The sequence below is a fragment of the Meles meles genome, chromosome 3 (genome assembly GCF_922984935.1).
Source record: "Meles meles chromosome 3, mMelMel3.1 paternal haplotype, whole genome shotgun sequence".
NCBI classification, from domain to species: Eukaryota; Metazoa; Chordata; class Mammalia; order Carnivora; family Mustelidae; genus Meles; species Meles meles.
In genome coordinates this window covers 93,105,667-93,125,991 of record NC_060068.1, presented here as the reverse complement: position 1 = coordinate 93,125,991, position 20,325 = coordinate 93,105,667, and the positions used below count along the sequence as shown (strand labels likewise).

Here is a 20,325-nt window from a genome sequence, read left to right as displayed (position 1 = left end):
TCAACCAACTGACCGACCCAGGCACCCCTGGGCATATTTTAAATGAGGAATTGCTATCTAGGCTATGTTGCCTATAGGTATGAAACTGATTCATACTCTTAAAATCACAGTCTTAAAGCATCTTTCCCAGCAACTGTGATTACTCTTACAATGAGTAGGGGAATTGTGGAAATAATTTACCTTGATTCACCTGCAAAATGGTACAAGGAAGAAAACTGGAGAATTACACAGTACACAGGTGAAGAAAAATACCTGGAAAAGAACCATAATGTAAGCAATCAGTCCACAGAACACCACAGGGCTATGAACTAACAGAAACCAGAAGAGACTTCATTGAGCTCTCAATCAGTAGCCTCAGGTTTGAAAGCTGATTCAAAGACCTCCAAGATGTGAGCCACAGAGCAGTTTATTTCAATAAAATGGAAAAAATAAGACCAAGACTAAAATCCTCTCTAGATTCTAGATCTAGGACTAGATGTAATTTTACCATTATAAGTCAGACACGATTCTTTGTCCACAAATTTGTGACTCCAAAAAAACTTTAAAAAGAATTTTTTTAAAGATTTTATTCATTTATTTGATAGAGATCACAAGTAAGCAGAGAGGCAGGCAGAGAGAGGGGGGAAGCAGGCTCCCCACTGAGCAGAGAGCCCGACGTGGGGCTTGATCCCGGAACCCTGGGATCATGACCTGAGCCAAAGGCAGAGGCTTTAACCCGAGACACCCAGGTGCCCCTAAAAAAAATTTTAATAGTCCAATTTCTAACCCTGACCTTTATTCTTACTGGCTAGACCTTATTTATTTTAACAAATGAAAATATAACCTTAGTCCTTTCCAGGTTTCTCAAGGTATGGGCAGTAGGGTGGGGAGGAGGGGTGCAAATGCTTTTTGTCATCTGACTATCCAGATGGTCCTTGTGATGTCTATAGACCTTCCCTCCCTCTCCCCATGGATTCAACGGCTCCTAGGGGCACCTGGGTGGCTCAGTGGATTAAGCTGCTGCCTTTGGCTCAGGTCATGATCTCAGGGTCCTGGGATCAAGCCCCACATCGGGCTCTCTGCTCCACAGGGAGCTTGCTTCCTCCTCTCTCTCTGCCTGCCTCTCTGCCTACTTGTGATCTCTCTCTCTGTCAAATAAATAAAATCTTAAAAAAAAAAAAAAAGAATTCAACGGCTCCTTTCTACATTAGGACCATTCTAAAAGCCCAGTTCCTGGTCTGTTTGAACAAATGCACCTTGCAGCCATTTCTCCTGGAGTACTACCTCTCTAGGTAGTAATACTATCAGAAGAAAGGTGAAGGTTCTCTCTGCCCTCAGGAGCCAAAGGTATTTCTCAGTCTCTTCAGAATCATTCCCTACCTGCCCCTAGAAAATTAAAATACCTCCATTCCTCTGAGGATTACTAAGTACATTCCAGGATCTTTCTGAGGGGATTATGTTGTACATATGCCAGATATTATTCAACATCACAGCAGGGTTCAGGCAGCATCCCACAGTCAAACATTCACATTTCTGTGGTTAAACATATTAATAGTTACTTTATGTGGACGAATAAAAAGACCAATGGTCTCTCAGTGCCCAAGTCAGTCTTGACTCAAGCTTTGGGTTTCAGGGACTTTGGGATTTCATAATCACAGGAAAAGACTGAATCTGCAACTGAGTTTGAGTAAGTTAGATATGGGATGACTACCTGTGGTATATAGCAAAACAGAAATTCAAAAGACGAAGGTGTTGCTAAGAGGGCTGAAAAGATCTGTAAAGATTTTGAGCAGGAGAAAGCACTTTAAGAAAGACTGAAGTATCTGCAGAAATTGGCAAAGATCAGAAAATAAAAGGCATCCCATGTGAGGAATAAAAAGAACTTGGTTGTATTAAATCATTTATCATGGGAAAAATGCAATAAAATAAATAAAAAAAAACCAATAAGAAACAGACCCTTAACTATAGACAACACACTGAGGGTTACCAGAGGGGAGGTGGAAGGGGCAATGGGTGAAATTGGTGATATGGATTAAGGAGGGCACTTGGGGTGAGCACCAGGTGACGTATGGAAGTATTGAATCACAACTATTCACCTGACACTAATATTACACTAAATCCTAAGTAACTGGAATTTAAATAAAAACTTGAAACATTCCCATTTATATGACATTTTGGAAAAAGCACAATTACAGAGATGGTATACACATCAGTGGATGCCAGGGGCTTAGGGTGGGGAAGGATTGAACCAGTGATGGGCAGTGAAACTATTCTGTATGATACAGTAATGATGAATATATGACACCACACATTTGTCAAAACTCAAAGAACTTTAGAGCACAGAGTCAAACTTAAAAGATGCAAAGCTTGTAAAAATCATTTAGAAGGTGGGAGAGTCAAGGAATGTAGAATGATAAAAAAACCTAATTGTATTAGAAATATATGAAACAACCTCATAGGAGAGGGTGAGGAGTAAAGGTACTGACCTAAGTAATTGTGGGAATGAGTAGAGTCTGTCAATGAAAAACAAAAGGAACTCTGGTTGATAAAGTGTGCAATGGGTTAACAATTCTGAAATCAGTTTACACATATATTAGAATTGAACTATTAAGTAAATTCATGGCACATGTGACAGTCAGGTTTCTCACTACTGTAGTTAGAGGCAAGCAAGGGGCAAAGGCTAGAATGATCCATGTGGTAGTAGATTAGAACTGAAGGTATCAACATGAATGTGTTTACCTTAAGATATACAGATGGTTACATATAGAAATATTTACGGGTGTGTGTACTAGTTAGTATATACACCTGCATTTCTCTGCTGTCAGCTAAGAGGGCCTGTCTATATATACAATGGAATATTATGGAATGGAATATAACCCTCCAGTAGCCATGACCACACCAATTGCCAGCTCTGGGCTTCTCATACCATTCCCCTATGAAAGGAATCAGGACCCCTTGGAGAATTGGCTGATTCTAGAACCAGGGCAGGAAATACACAAAATGAGTCTGGAGCATCTTGCTGTCCCAGAAGGAAGTGGAAATATGTCAAAATGACACAGAAACCATGCAGAACTCTCAGTGGCTGAAACTGGAAGGATTCGAGCAATTAAATAAGTAATGTAGTATTAGATTATAGTCTAATGTAGCAAATAGATATTCATGAGTCTACACTAACATAAAGGGATCATTGAATAAATAAGTGGGAGAGAACAGGCAACTAACCTAGGCAGAAGAATTCCAAATAATTTGTGTAGATACTTTGCACTCAAACCGTTATCCTTAAGTGTGACTTCAGAGTGATTCCCTTTTAAAGAATAAAATACAAAAGGAGAAAAAGAGTAACATTATCTCAACCAGGTGATCAAGGTTAAAATCAACAGTGAAAAGTCATATTGTTAGTATCTACCCTTGATACGATGTGATAAGAATAATACTTTACCTCTACTGTCTTCTCCTAAAAACTAATAACTCCTACCTGATTTATGAGAAAAACATCTGATAAATTCCAGTGAGGGACATTCTATAAAATACTTGACCGGTATTCCCCCAAACTGTCAAAGTCATCAAAAATAAGAAAAACCTGGGGCACCTGGGTGGCTCAGTCAGTGAGTGTCTGACTCTTCAATTTCCGCTCAGGTCATGATCTCAGGGTTGCAAGACAGAGTCCCACCTTGGGGCCTGTGCTAGGCATACAGCCTACTTAAGACTCTTTCTTTCCCTCTTCCTCAGTCCCTCCCCGTGTTCTCCCTCCCTCTTTCTAAAATCAATCAATCAATCAATCAATCAGTCTTTAAAAAAAAGAAAAAAAGGGAAGTCTGAGAAACCATGACAGCCAAAACAAGCTTAAAGACACAGGACAACTAAATATAATGGCATCCTGGATGGAATCCTGAAACAGAAAAAGGACATTAGGTGGAAACTGAGGAAATATGAATGAAGTATGGACTTCAGTTAATAATAAAGTATCAACATTGGCACGTCAACTGTAATAAATGTATTAGATTTACGTAAGATGTTAATAATAGGGAAACTGAGTATGCATATATGGCAATTCTCTGCACTAACTTCATAATTTTTCTGTCAATCTAAACTATTCTAAAATTAGGTTTATTTTGAAAAAGAATGCCATGCATGCACAATCCAAGATTTTGAGGCTTGTGTCACATTGCTCTTCTCATTATTGCCATCCACTGTCTTCTTGGCTATATACCCCTATTCAGAGTCCTTCATTATCTAGCTCATATTCATTCCAAGACTCTTCCTCACTGAGGCTCATCCACATTCATTGTGGATATTCTGTACAATACCATGCCTAACACTTCATCTATCTGTTCAATTCCAATAACCATCATATACTTTCTGTACCAGCCACTCACTTCCAGAGTCATGTAGTACTACCTCTATACGTTGAATTGCTGACCAGACTACAGCCCCCGCTATTTCCATTCACCTCCTTCTTTTTTTTTTTTTTTTTAAGATTTTTTTATTTATTTATTTGACAGAGAGAGAGATCACAAGTAGGCAGAGAGGAAGGCAGAGAGAGAGAGAGGAGGAAGCAGGCTCCCCGCAGAGCAGAGAGCCCGATGCGGGGCTCGATCCCAGGACCCCGAGATCATGACCTGAGCCGAAGGCAGCGGCTTAATCCACTGAGCCACCCAGGCGCCCCAATTCACCTCCTTCTTCCAGAGTCATAGAATCCCTGACTTTAGCCTGAAAGTCAGCTAGGATAGAGTATTACTCCCCTGATTTCCTTCTGCTACTTGTGACCCACATCACTAAATTCTGGCCAGTGATGTATCACTTTTGTTATAAGTCCTTAAACGGAGAGAACAGTTCCTTCTCTTACCCTCTTCCTTCTTCATACCGACTGAAATGTGTATTCATGGTTGGAGTTCCAACATCCATTTTGGATCATGAGGTGTCTACGAGAACAGAAGCCACATATGGCAGAACTGTGAGACAATCTCTGGATCTCTGATACTATAGTATACCAGCCCAACTCTGACTGCATACTTCTAGAACCTTATATAAGAAAAGACTTCTAGGGCGCCTGGGTGGCTCAGTGGTTTAAGCCGCTGCCTTTGGCTCAGGTCATGATCTCAGGGTCCTGGGATTGAGCCCCACATCGGGCTCTCTGCTCCACGGGGAGCCTGCTTCCTCCTCTCTCTCTGCCTGCCTCTCTGCCTACTTGTGATCTCTCTCTCTCTGTCAAATAAATAAAATAAAATCTTTAAAAAAAATATTAAAGAAAAGACTTCTATCTTAACTGTTATTTTTAGGTTTTTGTCTATCTTGGCTAAACTTAAAAATCAGTTCACTCCCTTATTCCATCAACTTTCTTGGCTGTATAGCATGATGGTTAAGAGCAAGAGCTTTAAAATCAAAGAAAGCTGGGTTGACACACAGCTTTAACAGCTAATAACTTCCTGATCTTGATCAAAATGTATGTAAATTGTATAAGCATCAATTTCTTTATCTGTAGCGACCTCATTATGTCTATCTTGTAGGGATATTGTAGGGATCTTATTGCCTGAGACATATAAGGAGCTTAGTAAGCACCACTGTCCTTTGAGAGTCTCAGCTCCCATAATGCACCACTGTACCCAGTCTTGCTGGCATTGTCAATGTCCTCCCTTGTCCTGCTGCATCTTCCTTGCAAATCCCCACCTTGAGTAGTGCAAGTCTTCTCCATGCCCACAGGATTATGGGCCTAACCAATTCACGCAGATTGGGACCACTACAAATGTATGGTCTCCAGCCTCACTGGGACTCTGCTAGAAGCTAGGAAATATTTGAAATCCCTAAGCACATCCATTTCCGATAGTTTATGCAACTTTTTCATTCTACAAGTCATTTCTAGAATAAACATGTTTATGCTGTTTTTTTAAAAGAAAAAAAATCCCTCAATCCATTTATTCTGTCCCCTCTGCAATCACCACATACCTTACTCCACCTAAAGTAGACAGAACCATAAACTCTGTTCTCTTTGAACTAGGGATTCACCATCTTTTCCTCCCCATTTATTTTTTTTTTTTATTTTTAAAAGATTTTATCTGTTTATTTGACAGAGAGAGAGTGAGTGAGCATAAGCCAGGGGAGTGGCAGGCAAAGGGACAGGGAGACGCAGGCTCCCCGCCGAGCAGGGAGCCCAATGCGGGGCCCAATCCCAGGACCCCGGGACCATGACCTGAGTGGAAGGCAGACACTTAACTGACTGAGCCACCCAGGCGCCTGAAAAATCTCTTCTTATAAGGGCACTACTCCCATTGTATGCCCCCCCCCATGACCACATCCAACCCACCCTACCTCCTAAAACCCCATCTCCAAATACTATCTTGTTTCCTCCCCATTTAAATCTGAGTCTGTATTCTCTAGGCATATGTTCATATTTTTACCAATTACTTCGTATTTTTACCAATATTTTTACCAATGAAATACATTATGTCATTTAAGCCACAGAACAACCCAGCAAGGAAAACTTGTGCTATTGTTTTCATTTTATAGATGAAGAAAGAGAAGCTGAGAGAGGTTAACTGGCTGGTCTAAGGTCACTTCACATCTAACATCCATGCCTCATGGTTTTAGATTCAGCCCACTTTCCACACCACTCTACTGTCTCCTTGGACTCTGCTAGTCAACTCATCCATGGTCAATCTCGATGAGACTCTCCCTTCAGAAGCTCTCTCAAATCCATCTTTCTTTCAAGGCACATATGTTGGCTCTCCTCCACTCATCCTTGCTCAACCAATTTAGCTCTCTGCTGTTAGTGTCTAAAGCCGCAGCCCTACCCCACCCCACCCCACCAGATCACTCTTAAGGTACTGCCTCAGATCAAACCTCACCTCCCTCAAAAACCATTGAATGCTCTTAACTTCCTGGAGAATCAAGCCCAGATGTCACAGCCACGTGCCTCCAAGGTCTGAGCCTGCCTCCTTCTGGACTCATCTCTCTGGGTCCACAGCAGGAAGCCTTGCTATAATCTGGTCTATTGGCCATTCCCTAAACTTTCCTTTCCTAGACCTTGATTTGTTATTTCTTTTCACTTACAACACCTTGTCCACTAACCCACCACCCATTTTGAAGTTCTGTACATCCTAAACACATAAGTTGTAAATCCTTCACAGTGCCTTCCCTGCTTTCTAAGTGCCAGAACTTTCACGCATATGGCACCTAGCTGCCCTGTTACATAAAATCTTGTCAGTCTATAAGTTTCAGGAGGTCCCAACTATGTTCAAGACATCTTTGTATCACTATAACATCTAGCAGGGGTTCTGAATATACAAAGGGTGCAACAAATGTGTAAAATGCTTTGGTTAAATGAGTATTCAGGTTAAAACCACCTACCCATGCAAACATATGCAGTTAGATTCCAAGATAAAAGACACACATACAACCACACTACCACAAATTTACTATAATGCATACACACACACACACACACTCTCTCTCTCTTTCTCTCTCTTTGACAATATCCACAGTTTTCCATAGTCTTTAAAAATTTAACAGAAACAAGAGATAATTGCGGAGACATCTCATAATTTTGTAATTTAGGTAACAATATAGTCCACTCAATTCTTAAATTCAACTCAACTGAATTGAATTCTTAAGTTCAATTATTAAATTCTTAAATTTGAATTCTTAAATTGAATTCTTAAATTCAACTCAATTAAGACTGTAAACTAGCAATATCCCATAGATATTTAAAATGATTCATAGAACCTCATATCATAAACTAGATTTTGTAACTGGTCTCTTTATTTGTTAGGTAAGCAAACCCAAACGCAATAAAATTTTGAAAAGTGGATGAAACCCCAACAGAAACTCTATGTGACCCACAGAGCCCTTTAATAACATATTGTCCATGCATATCCTATATCCAGTGATATACCTTTTGATCTAATGATATATATATGAAGGATACTTCTGCTAGCTGTGATTCCTTTTCATGTAACATTCCAGCTCTCCACTCTCTTCACATAATTTAGAACATGGTTCCATCACACGCTGTCAGACATTTTAAGCAAGTCAGACATTTTAAAGGCTACAGGGAGGTTAGGAGAGGTTGCACACTGCTGGATAGACAGTATTGTGAAAACCAAACTCTCCTGTTTCACCTTCTTTTCTTTGTGCTTCCTTTTGGTCTTTAGTCTACTTGGGTGTTTGGGAATTGTGTGCATTGTGTAACAACACCCTCTACACTATATCGTTTTAGCGCAGGCTGGATGAAAAGAACCAAAATAGGAAAACAGTTTAGGAACCCTGAGGCCCTCAGAGAAATAAATTATAACTGTTGTTCTTTCTTTCTTGCTGTGTTTGCTTTCTTTCTTTCGAGGAAAATAAATATTTCCCCCATTTATCAACTCTTATCTTCTCATATTGTAAGCAAGTGAAATCAGTAAAGGTCACTTAAAAGCAAATAACCTTATAAATCTGGTAAGTGTGAGAGAGAAGGCAAGGGTATAGATTAAATACCTGGTGTGACACATCGAACGATAAGAATTCACAGTGAGGAAAAACTCAGGCTCTGATGGATAACGCTATCACTGTGTGTTACATAACTGAGACCCATAAGTATTAATTGTTTAAAGTCATATACGCATAAGCAGTCCTTCAAAATCAAGTATAAATATAACAAGAATGAAAAACCAATGGGGAAAAATTCAGAAATGTCCAAATATCATTGTTTCTGACACAAAACTCTATTGACCAGTAGTTTCAGTTTGCCAACAAGAAAAGAGAAAAACAAGAGAATTTTAGAAAGCAGTACTTGTGAAAAAACAAAAGTAAGCAAAATGAATTTCAAATCTTCATTATATAATTTATAGGTTTGAAAAAAGAAATCCAGGCTATTAATTAATTCATAACTCTGGGAAACATTTTTCCATGCACTGTATCTATACCAACTATTAAACAGGCTCTCTCTTTCTCTCTTTATTGAGACCCTTACCATAATCATATATAGTCCCTGGAGAATTTCTGTGCAACCATTTTCCTCCAGTTGCTTCACAAACAACTCTAACTCATCTCTGGAAACTGTGTATAGTGGGAGGTCTGAAATCATTTATGACTTAAGGGTACCGGCAGTGTGCTAAGGATTTGAACGTTTACATATGTAACCAATACATATTAACAAGATATTCCTTTAAGCCATAACAATATGAGAAAGTGACATTATAATACAACAACAGATTTTTCCCACTGAACTACAAAGTACTTATTCCATTGATAAATTTCACCTCTTTCCAGAAATACACAAAGTTAACTGCAAAATAGTAATAGCACAGTGCTCATTAAGCTACAGAACAAATCCTCTTGTTTTCAAAATATTAACTTAACCTTAGTGTTAAGTGCATCAAGGTACTAACCGAAAGAATTGTTACTTTTAAACAGTATATACGACAAAAGTGTTTTAGGGAAGTCTTATCAGTGAAATTGGTGGTGGCTACACAAGAGATCCATTAAAAATTACTGTTAGTGATGTTAAATGACAACTTACCAAAAATTCACTTAATATTCACCAGTGTTAGCTCTTTAGGATAGGAATTTAGCTTTAGAGTAAATACAGTGTCTTCTGAATATAATCAACAGCCAAAACTCCCAGTTAGAGGTTTTCAGAGCTGGCAGAAGGAATCTATAGTAGGGCATGGATCTCTGTTCACAGTCAAATATCTGATGATATTTTCATCTATACTGGACTGTTTTGAAAAGTAAGTACTATACTGTTTCATATCCTCCTTTCACCATAACAAAATGCATTAAATAAAACCTTTAGATTAGGTTTAAAAGCAGCTGAAAAACTACCTGCTTTAGGCTCTAATTAGACTGTTATCTGGGACCTTGGGCTCTCAAATATCAGAAACCCCAATAACTTATCACAAAAATACAAGCTCTTCGTTTTGAAAAATATACAAAATGCACTTCACATGGATAAAGCTCTTGATTGTCAAGGAAAGTAAGATACCAGTCTCATTCATAGATTCATGTTGTGCTTGCATTTCAGTGATCTTTGCTTTTGCAGATTCCATTTTTCACAGTTTTGGGCAGCCTCTGGCCTTTGGTGTATGCACGGTACCAAAAATGGAGAAAGAGCAGCAGAAAGATGCACCCATAACTCATGATGATGTACAGAAAGACTGGAAACTGGTACTTGCAATCTTCCATGAAAAAGAACTGGCCTATGTGGATGGTGATAATAATGAATTGGACCTAAAAGATGAAAGAATGAAAAATATTATTCAGATATGCAGTCACAAAGGAGCAATCATTTAATACATTCCTGGCTGCTTATGCTTAAACACTCCGCAAACACATCTTAGCCTACTCTTGGGTTGGAGATTTTATCTTTAAATCTAGCCTCCATGGGAGTCAGAGTGGGTGGGACATTGTCAAAATCCAGATGGGAATGGGAAACCACTACTCAGTCCTGCCCAAGTGTACAACTCCAGCGGCCCTACGTAAATGGCCCAGAAGCTGGGCGAGGCAGAACGCCCTTCGTACCCACAGAAAGAACCATCTGAGCAGGTTTTCTTGGCAAGTCTCTGTCTTGAGTCTTTGACTTGATGAAATACACATGGGTGGGACCATTTTCTTACGGCCTCATTTCTAGAAGAGCTTCAATTTCAAATAATCTATCTTGTTGTTAGACGAAGTATTTCAATTTTGGGGAAACACAATCATTCTAATTAGAGCCCTAGCAATTTCGTAGGAGCCAATGCATCCCTGAGTCCTGGCATCTGCCACTTGTCACCCACAGTCATATCAGGATAAAATTATATCCTGCCAATGTCAGCAGAGAATCTGTAAGGAGTGAAACAATATTGATGACACTCCTCATGATGTCCAAGGGCTCTTTGTTCCAGAACAGTCTACATAATCTTAAGAGGAACACTCCCCAGGCTAATGTCCAGATTTTTTGCATCTCTTTCTTCTCCTGATTAAAAGGCAACATGTGTTCTGTGGGAATGTTAGACAAGTAAAAATTCATAAATAAAAAAAAAAACAGTTACCTATAATCTTCCATTTATGACCGTAGTTTTAAGCTTTTCAGTTTCTTTTTTGATCATCTTCAACTTTCCCTGCATTATCTTAAGAAACTTCCATGACATTCCTGTGCAGTAGCTACCCTTATTTCTCTCATTTGGCAGACATGAAGATGACACCTTTGGAAGCCTCGGTGACATGCCAATATCCAATGCAGGCGTGTTTGTGTATAACCAACACATTTGAAATAATATCTATTCTTTCTTCTATTTTAGCACTTTGCCACATTAATAAAAAAAAAGTTTTTACAACATGTAAGAGTAGATAAGTGGAAAAAAAGCCCAATACAAAATTGTCTATGCAGTATAATGCAAATCATGCAACGGTATTCACATACATGCGGAATTAGTTTTATTTTTCTTTCTCTTTGCTTAGTTAGATGTTCTAATTTCTCAGCGATGAGCATATGTTACTTCACAATCAGAAAAAAAAAATACTTAAAAAGAAAGCAATGGTGAATAATTTTCTTGATTTCATAATATTGCAAAGTAGGAATTAAAATAATTTATTTCACTATTTCCTTATACTTGGTTATTTAGAGCATTGTCAATCTGTCAATATATACAGTATACTGTTCCCCTACTTCTTTCATCCGCATGTATGTTTACCATTTGGAGGAAAAACAGACTTAGAGCCAGGCATACAGGAAGACTCATAATCCCCTCAAAGTTACATTCCTTCCCTCAAAGTCATTTAAATGGTATTTCTAACTCCTAATTTAATATTATGCTTGCTGCAGTGCAAATAACTTTGAGATTATCTTTATCACAAATTTATTTAAGATTTATTTTATTTATTTATTTATTTATTTCACAGACAGTCAGAAATGGAATACAACCAGGGGGAGTGGGAGAGGGAGAAGCACATTTCCCACCAAGCAGAAAGCCTGAGGCAGGGCTTGATCCCAGGACCCTGGGATTATGACCTGAGCCAAAGGCAGATGCTTAATGACTGAGCCACCCAGGCACCCCATAAATATATTTATTTTATAGAAAAGTATAAAATAGTACAAAGATAGCCTAAAGATACACATTCTGGTTTAACTGTCTGAGCTCTTGGCTACCAAAAATATACTTTGTTTCCAACACAATTCTTTACGAAAGTTCAAATAACATGGAAAGGATAATGATGGGATGCAATATGGAGGCCACACACTCTATATTCCTATTGTTCTGTAACTTTTGTTCCTTCATTAGTATTCGGATTCATAGGGAAGAGAAATGACTCCAGCTTAGTTTTATATCTGTTTTTTTTTTGTTGTTGTTGTTTTTTAAGATTTTATTTATTTACCTGACAGACAGATCACAAGTAGGCAGAGAGGCAGGCAGAGAGAGAGGAGGAAGCAGGCTCCCCACGGAGCAGAAAGCCTGATGCGGGGCTCGATCCCAGGACCCTGAGATCATGACCTGAGCCGAAGGCAGCGGCTTAATCCACTGAGCCGCCCAGGCGCCCCTATATCTGGTTTTAAAGAAAATTAATTACTCACAAGCTGTAATGATGTCAAATATTTTTTCCACCATAGATACTTCTGGAAGGCTGGTCCCAGTGCAGAGAGCCCATAGTAGGAATACATGACTACATGTACGGCTGTATTTAGAAAGGCATGGAATGTTCCCAAACCACCTGGAAAATAAAATTATTGTAAATTGGGGGCAATGCTCCTTAAAATGAGATTCATTTTTGTCAACTGAGATTTTAGAATAATTATTCAATTATAGTAGAAAGAAAAACATATACAACATCAATTTGTTAATCTGCTATCAAATTAGAGGGAGCTGGATAACATATTCATTCAGTGAAATATAAGATGCAAACTTTCAAAAACTAATAAGAATGCCTTTATTTATTGTTATATCTTAACCCTAAGATGGCAACATGATTTTTGATTTGGGTTCACTTTAGCAAACTAAGTTTATTTTTTTGAAATGGTATATACTTAATAGTAGTAATCAAATCCATTTTTTCAGTGAGGGTTGCCATATATAAGGTACACAAATGCACTAACCTTAAGTGATGATTGTGCACATAGATATACACCCACATAGCCATCCACCAAAGTCAAGATATAGAACATTTCCAACATCACATACGGTTCCTATGTCCCCCTTCCAAGAATATATCTCTCAACATAAACTTTATGCTGACTTCTATCTACTATTAGCTTTGCCTGTTATTAAACTTCATATAAATAGAATTATACAGGATAATCTTTGGAGCCTACTTTCTTTCAATCAACATAATTTAAAGATTTGTCCATGTTGCTGTGATTAGCAGTTTGCTTTCTTATGGCTGTTAGTATTATAGTATTGCACCATATGAATGCGTCACAATCCATTCTCTTGTGCTATGAAACTTTGGCAATAAAAATACACATACACTCCTTTTATTAGGAGGCTATGCTAAGTTTGCTTTAATTATTTAAAGACAATTATTGTTTTTCCAAAATAAACATTCATTAATTGTTAAGCCATCTTTGCTTACTGCTTCCATTTGATTATTATCAATTGTGTCTTCCTATCTTGATTTTCCTCTTCTAATCACTACATCTCCTACTGATCACATCCAATTTAGAGTAGAAGCAAAGAACCCTGGGAGAACAGAAGTAAAGATCATTTCAATTGTCTTTAGCTGGACCTGTAGTGCCCTGGAAGGGGTAACAAGGTGACTGGCCGACAGCAGGAGAAAAAAAACAGAAAACTCTGCCTTAGCATCTTTCCTAAGAGGCACAATCTCAAAGAAGCTGCATTCTTTATGTATTGCCTGATTCAGCTTAGTGATCTTGATCTGGAATTTAAATTCTTCTCCAAAATATTTTAACTTCTTTATTCTAGTATTCTTTAATTCGAAATAAAGTGAAACGTCAAAATATAGAACAATTACATTAGAAAAAGGACCATGTTCATAAACACTATGTATTACAGAAAGTTTAAAGCAAAATAAAAATTGTTGCATAGTAGAAACTAATTACATTTTGATAATCATTCATAATTGTGTAACTATTAGACACTTCTAGATACTACCACTGCTAAAGTACTCCTCTAAAATAACATGTTTTAAATAATTATTTTGGAGTAATTTAAATATTCCTCCAATGCCTCATTTATGCTGTACTGTGCTTCATAAACTTTCTCTTTCTAAGTAGAATAAATAAAAATGCAGCCAATTCTTTAATTATCATAAATTTCAAGTCAGAAGAAACTGAATTAATGAAGCTTATTACCAACCTCCCACCTTTTATTATTTACATTTGGATTAGTCTTTTTTCCCAAAAGAAACTGAAATAGATAAACTATAGTGGTGTGAAAACACCTTTTCTAGGGTGATTTAAAAATATAGTATTTGTCTATTTCTGATAGTTAAGGAGTCAAGCTGCTTAACAGGGCATAAGCCGAATACCTCTTATGTCCTTTTGTGTCTTGTATAAACACACAGGAAACAAACTATATCAGAGACTTTCTCACCAAGATACCTGTCCCATTTTTCAATAGACTATTTTCCATCCAGAATCTTTTTTTTTTTAATGTCCTAAAATGAGGATCTTATGGACAGGAATTTAAGAAAGCACTAGTGTAGCTAACACTAGTGCTAGCTAGTTTAGTGAGGGTTACTAATCAAAATCAGCTATCAAATAAGATTAACTTGCTGATTTTCCCTCAGATATGTTAATAAGTTTATTCATAGAACAGTCACATTTGGATTAGTAATGTTTTTCACATCTTCTTTGGAAGGCTTTCCTAATAAAGTATTTTCTAAACCTGCTTTCCTCTTTGCAACAATAGTTTTGCAAAGCTAACATCTTGGAATGTATTGCAATTAGTACCATCTCATTTTATTCCTTTTCAGAAAAATAAAGGAATCACCTGGGTAATTGCCACAATTCTCCATATCTCTGGAAGGGAGTATGTGCATAATGAATATAAAAACATTCCCATCAGATTCCAAAGAAAAGTTGGAATGCTTTTTATGCCAGAGAATTGTACAGCAGGCAAACAGGAAATTAAAGACTAGATTGAGATCAGCTGTGCTCAAGTTTTTGAAAGAACAATGTAAACTGGACGGTTTCATTCTAGGAATGAAAACCAATGCCAGACCACATTTCTAGAAATATCTGAGTTCTTACTGCTGTACCTGTCACTATATAGGTATTAGGTATACAAGTATTTTCTAGATTCCACATGCAAGACTGAACAGAAATGCCAACTCACTGAACATATAAGAAAGTATTTACATTTTGTAAAGGAGAAGGGGGATTAAGGTGCGGACAATGAACCCACTACAAAGTGTTTGATGTCCATAAATACAGTAACACTAAAAAACCAAAGAATTTCATGTTTCAGTTTTTATTACTGAAAGTAATGCTTGGGCGCCTGGGTGGCTCAGTGGGTTAAGCCTCTGCCTTCGGCTCAGGTCATGATCTCCGGGTCCTGGGATCGAGCCCCGCATCGGAGACTCTGCTCAGCGGCGAGCCTGCTTCCCCCTCTCTCTCTGCCTGCCTCTCTGCCTACTTGTGATCTCTCTCTCCCTCAAATAAATAAATAAATAAATAGAATCTTAAGAAAAGAAAGTAATGCTTGTTTGAAAATGGATGCCAGACTACCCATGGGTCTCAGATAGACATTAGAGAAGTACTCAACTCTACTCTTCAAATAAAGCTCATTTTTCCCATTATAAAATGTACAGCTATTCAATATAGAAAAATTAGAAAATACAGAGAAGGATAAAGACAGAGAGAGAAGGCACTTTTTGTGTTAGTCCCTCTAAATCACTGTATTTTGGGGTAATGCCTCCCAATCTTTTTCCTATTTATATTTTTCAGTGTTGTGATGTAATATTCTGGTCTCAGAGAAGAAATCTGAACAAATAAATTCTAAGGGTGTGAAAGAACTTTTTCTAGCATACTTTAAAATAGAATAGACACCTATGTCTGATAATTTTGGAGTCAAACTGCTTAAAAGAGAGGACGAGCTAAATGTCTCCTGGTATCATTTGCATTTCACAATTATATATACACAGGAATTCATAACCATTTTATTAATGGATGCTTAGGTATTTTCCCATTTTGGGGCAACATGAATAAAGATGTCAATGAATATCACTATACAGGAAACTGATGTGCATGTGAGAGAAAACAAAAACATATAAAGGAAGTAAAATTATGGAGATTAAGTAATATGGCTATCCTTGATTTATAAAATGGACACAGATGAGACTATTTTTATATTAACATACATTACCAGAAAAAATAAGTGACATTTACTTTTAAAAACTCTGACATACAAATGCCAATTTGGGCAAAGAAAACACCTCATATATTGGAAAATCTGATGCTTATAGGCCATGGTAGGGACAGTCCTTTTACCTCCTCTAGATTCTGGTACCTCTTTTATGCCAATGGCTCATTCATGCCCTCTCATGCTCTGAGATGTGAGGATTTTTCCCCATGCCTAGAGACTCTAAAATTCAAACAAGTGTTCCTCAATTGTGTTTTCTCTTTTTTGTCCTACTAAGTCAGAATGCCTCATAGAAATGAGCTATTCAGAGAAATTTTAAGGCTGCAGATCTACTCGAAGACTTCTTAAATTTAGGAAACTCGCCTAAGTAAATCTCCCAACCAACATCTGCTAATAAGTACATGTCCTTGGGGACATAATTTATTTAACACTTGATGATAGGGTAAAATTACTTAACCTGTTTTTTCCGATTCTAGATGTTCAGAGGCATAAAACCAAAACGAAATGAACAAAAGAGGCTGTTTGCCAAGCTTTTGATTTAAACCAGTTTCAACTTCAAACAACATCCTTCAACCACAATTTGACACATCTTTAAAGAGTTGGTAGGGGATGAGGTGTGTATCAGTTATTGGAATTTCGAATGCAAAGAAGACTGGAACTTGAGATAAACATTTTAACTTCCTGGAAACCTATAAGGAATAGATAACTAACTATATTTCTATAAAAGTAAGGCTTCTACCATTTTATCTTTTTACTGTTTATTTATTTAATGATATTTAATAGAACTATATGGGAAAAGAATAAAATCCAAACAAAACGACTAAAGGATTATGGGTAAGAGATTATACCCAAAAATCACGTGTATCTAAAGAATGGAGGGTAGGGGAAGGATCTAGGTTAAAGTCCTACTTTTATGTTTCAGGTAATAATGAAAGTCAGAAGTTTGATCCAAGTAGTCCTTTGATGTTTTGAGTTTCTTCTAAATCACATTTAAGGGCAGAATTTGTCTTTACAACATACAGAAATGTAATCGTTTATAACACATGATCCCAACTCTCCCTTGGCTACCTGCGGCAAATTTGACTCCAAACCACCAGGTCCATGGCATGATGGTATGATGGAAGACATGCAGGAAAGTCACTTGGCTATTTTTCTTACGCAGAACAAAAAAGATCTGAAATAATTTTAAAAAAATCAAGTTCATAGAAAATCATGCAATGATCGATCTACTGATTTATCTACAAAAATACTGGCAAAGTACAAACTATTTCATATCATAATTTGCATTGAAAGGGCTGCCTTAGAGAATGCTGATAGAAGCAGCTGATTCTCCAAGGGGCAGCTAAAAAGCTAGTAAGTATGAAGGAACTTAGGTATGATGACTAGTCATGGGAGAATCAATAAAAAGGTGTTAAAGAAAATGTATGTGGATTTGAAAATCAAAAACGCAAAGTGACGAACATAGCCAAATATTATTGAAAGAAATATTACTGGTAGGAAAACATCCATGTGGATTTTGAAGTATATGGGAAAGCAAAGAATCTCAATTCTTAGGACAGAAATTATTCTATATTGCTCTCTAAGACATCCTACTAATTTAGATAAGGAATTAAGCAAACTGAAAAGAGAACTTGCAACAAAGCAAAAGTTAGCGTATTATTATTAAAGGAAGATGAAACGGGGAAAAATCAAGGGATTGGAGAAATAGGATGGGGGGAAAGTGGCCTGCAAAAAAGGAGAAAGGCAACAAAGGCACCATCCAGACTGAATGTATCCATGGTTTGCAGAAACAAAGAAGAGAACATGAAGGCTTTTGCAGGGGCAAATTTTTTTCAAGAAAAAATTCAAAAGCAGAATTAAGTGTTCAAAAAATATTCAAAATTCAGAATACCAGTGATGAGTCAGACTTCTAAATATAGGACAAAGCAGAGCACCACAAACAAAAGTATCCATAGTAATATTTAAGAAATGTGGTTTAGGGAAGGACATAGAGGTAGCAACTGTTTCCTTATGGAACCTGGCAATAAACGAGAACATCCGAAGCAGAAAACAATAAAGCCAAAATGCATTTGCTTATGCACATGGAAGATGGCAGCATGATGCAATGAAAAAGTCCCAAACCAACTATCTGGGGTCCTGGTCCCAAGCAATAGTGGCATTCCTCTGGGTGAGTTACTTACCTTCCTGGCTTCAATTTATTTTCAGATGAGAGCTCTGGCCCAGATCAGTGGTTCACAACCCTGGCTGTATATTACAATGTCCAAGATGCTTTATAAAAATAGCCATGGCTAGTCTCTAAATCTCTGAGATGGGGCCCAGGTTTTTTGGGGTTTTCTAATGCAGTTAATGCTCCTGCACCATGATGGCTGGAAACCACTGACCATAACAGAGGTCTCCCAAGTGTAGAGTCTGGACCAACAGCAATAACATCACTTGAGAACTTAAAAGAAATGCAACTTCCTGAGCCCAACACACTGAGTCAGAAACCCTAGAGGTGGGGTCCAGGCATCTGTGTATTTAGGTGATTCTAAGGCAAGCCCAAGTTTGAGAACCACTGTATTCTATGCTCACTAAAATCCTTTCCAATTCTAACATTATGTGATTCATCAGCTGAGAAGGTAAAGCATGTTGAGATTTGCTACAAGGAATATGTGTTCTGTCACTGACCCCTACCTCTGAAACTAGTTAATACATTATATGTTATTAACTGAATTTAAATTAAAAAAGAAAAATTGAAAAAAGAAAAGTATGTATTCTCTAATATGTAATTGTAATATGTATCCTGAAGAAGAAGACACTGCTCTTAGATCCAGAACTGGTTTCAGGTATCTGAGACCTACATGCCCCATATATATGATAAATACCCAGCTTTCCTTGGCTACTGTTAAAACAGAAGAACACGGCTTTCTCCTCTCCTCAAGGACCATAATCCATGGCACTTGCTTCTCCCAGACCCCAATCACCCAAATTCAGAGTTGATCCTCAACAGGATGTTAAGTTGGAAGAGAGAAGATCTAGTAAGCATAAATTTTAGAAAGGCATCTGGAGATCATTTTGATATTATCAAAATTACTGATATCCCAGAGATAATATCCTAATGTAAGTTTATGAATTTTGAAGCACTTACCCTCTTAAAGAAATTTGGATGACATAGTGCTTTGGTTTATACTGAAAGAACCCAAGGTAAAAATGTTCTCTGCTCCTTGCTTCATGAACTTGCTTCCCCAAACACCTGTCATTCATCTCCATAAAGTTGCACAGTTTTGCAGTGACAGTTACATGCTTATCTTAGTGAGGTGGTAGATACATAAGAAAACCTTTCAGAATTTGCAAAAGACTGAAAAAAAATGCTTATCCTCTCTATTCTCTAAAGTTACTAATAATAAAAGGTAAAAGAGAATAGGAGGTCTGCCTGAAGTAGAGAAATAACCAGAGTTATCAAGACAACTGAATTCTAGCCGTTTATTGCTTCTACTAAAATATCAAACATTTAGCAAATGTGGTGACCACATACTCACAGTATCTAAGAGCTCAATAAATTTGGAGAAGTAATAAAGCCAGCAGGTACGTGCCATCTGCAGAAACACACATAAATATGAATTTATTTTATTTTTTATATGGAGGAAAATTTTATTTTTTTAATTTGGCAAAATACGCATAACCCAATTTACCATCTTAACCATTACTAAGTGTTCATTTGGTGGCATTTAGTACTTTGACATGGTTGTGCAATCATCACCACCATCCATCCATACAACTCTTCTCATCTTGCAAAAGTGAGACTCTGTGCCTGTTAAACAGTAACTCTTGATCCCCCTTCCCCACCAATCCCTGACAACTACCATTTCACTTTCTGTCCCTGAATCTGACTACTCCTGGTACCTCATATAATAGAATCACAGTATTTGTCTTTTTGTGCCTGTATGATTTCACTTAGCATAATGTCCTCAAGGCTCATCCGTGCTACAGCACATGTCAGAATTTCCTTCCTAGCTAAGGTTGGATAATATTCCATTGTATAGATACGACACATTTTCTTTATCCTTTCATCTGTCCATGGACATTTGGGTTGCCT

At 37.5% G+C, this 20,325-nt stretch overlaps 1 protein-coding gene across 3 annotated transcripts in view; it reads right to left on the bottom strand.

Moving 5' to 3' along the window:
* Positions 1-7,712: 7,712 nt before the first annotated feature.
* Positions 7,713-20,325, bottom strand: part of ELOVL7 (ELOVL fatty acid elongase 7) — a 79,099-nt gene continuing 66,486 nt past the window's right edge. For all 3 annotated transcript variants that reach the window (XM_046000711.1, XM_046000712.1, XM_046000710.1), the window contains 4 exons: positions 19,769-19,825; positions 17,319-17,424; positions 12,506-12,642; positions 7,713-10,185 (listed from right to left, as the gene is read on the bottom strand). In XM_046000711.1, the coding sequence (XP_045856667.1) occupies positions 9,976-10,185; positions 12,506-12,642; positions 17,319-17,424; positions 19,769-19,825 (510 nt within the window). In that variant the 3' untranslated portion in view covers positions 7,713-9,975. The remainder of the gene's footprint in view (positions 10,186-12,505; positions 12,643-17,318; positions 17,425-19,768; positions 19,826-20,325) is intronic.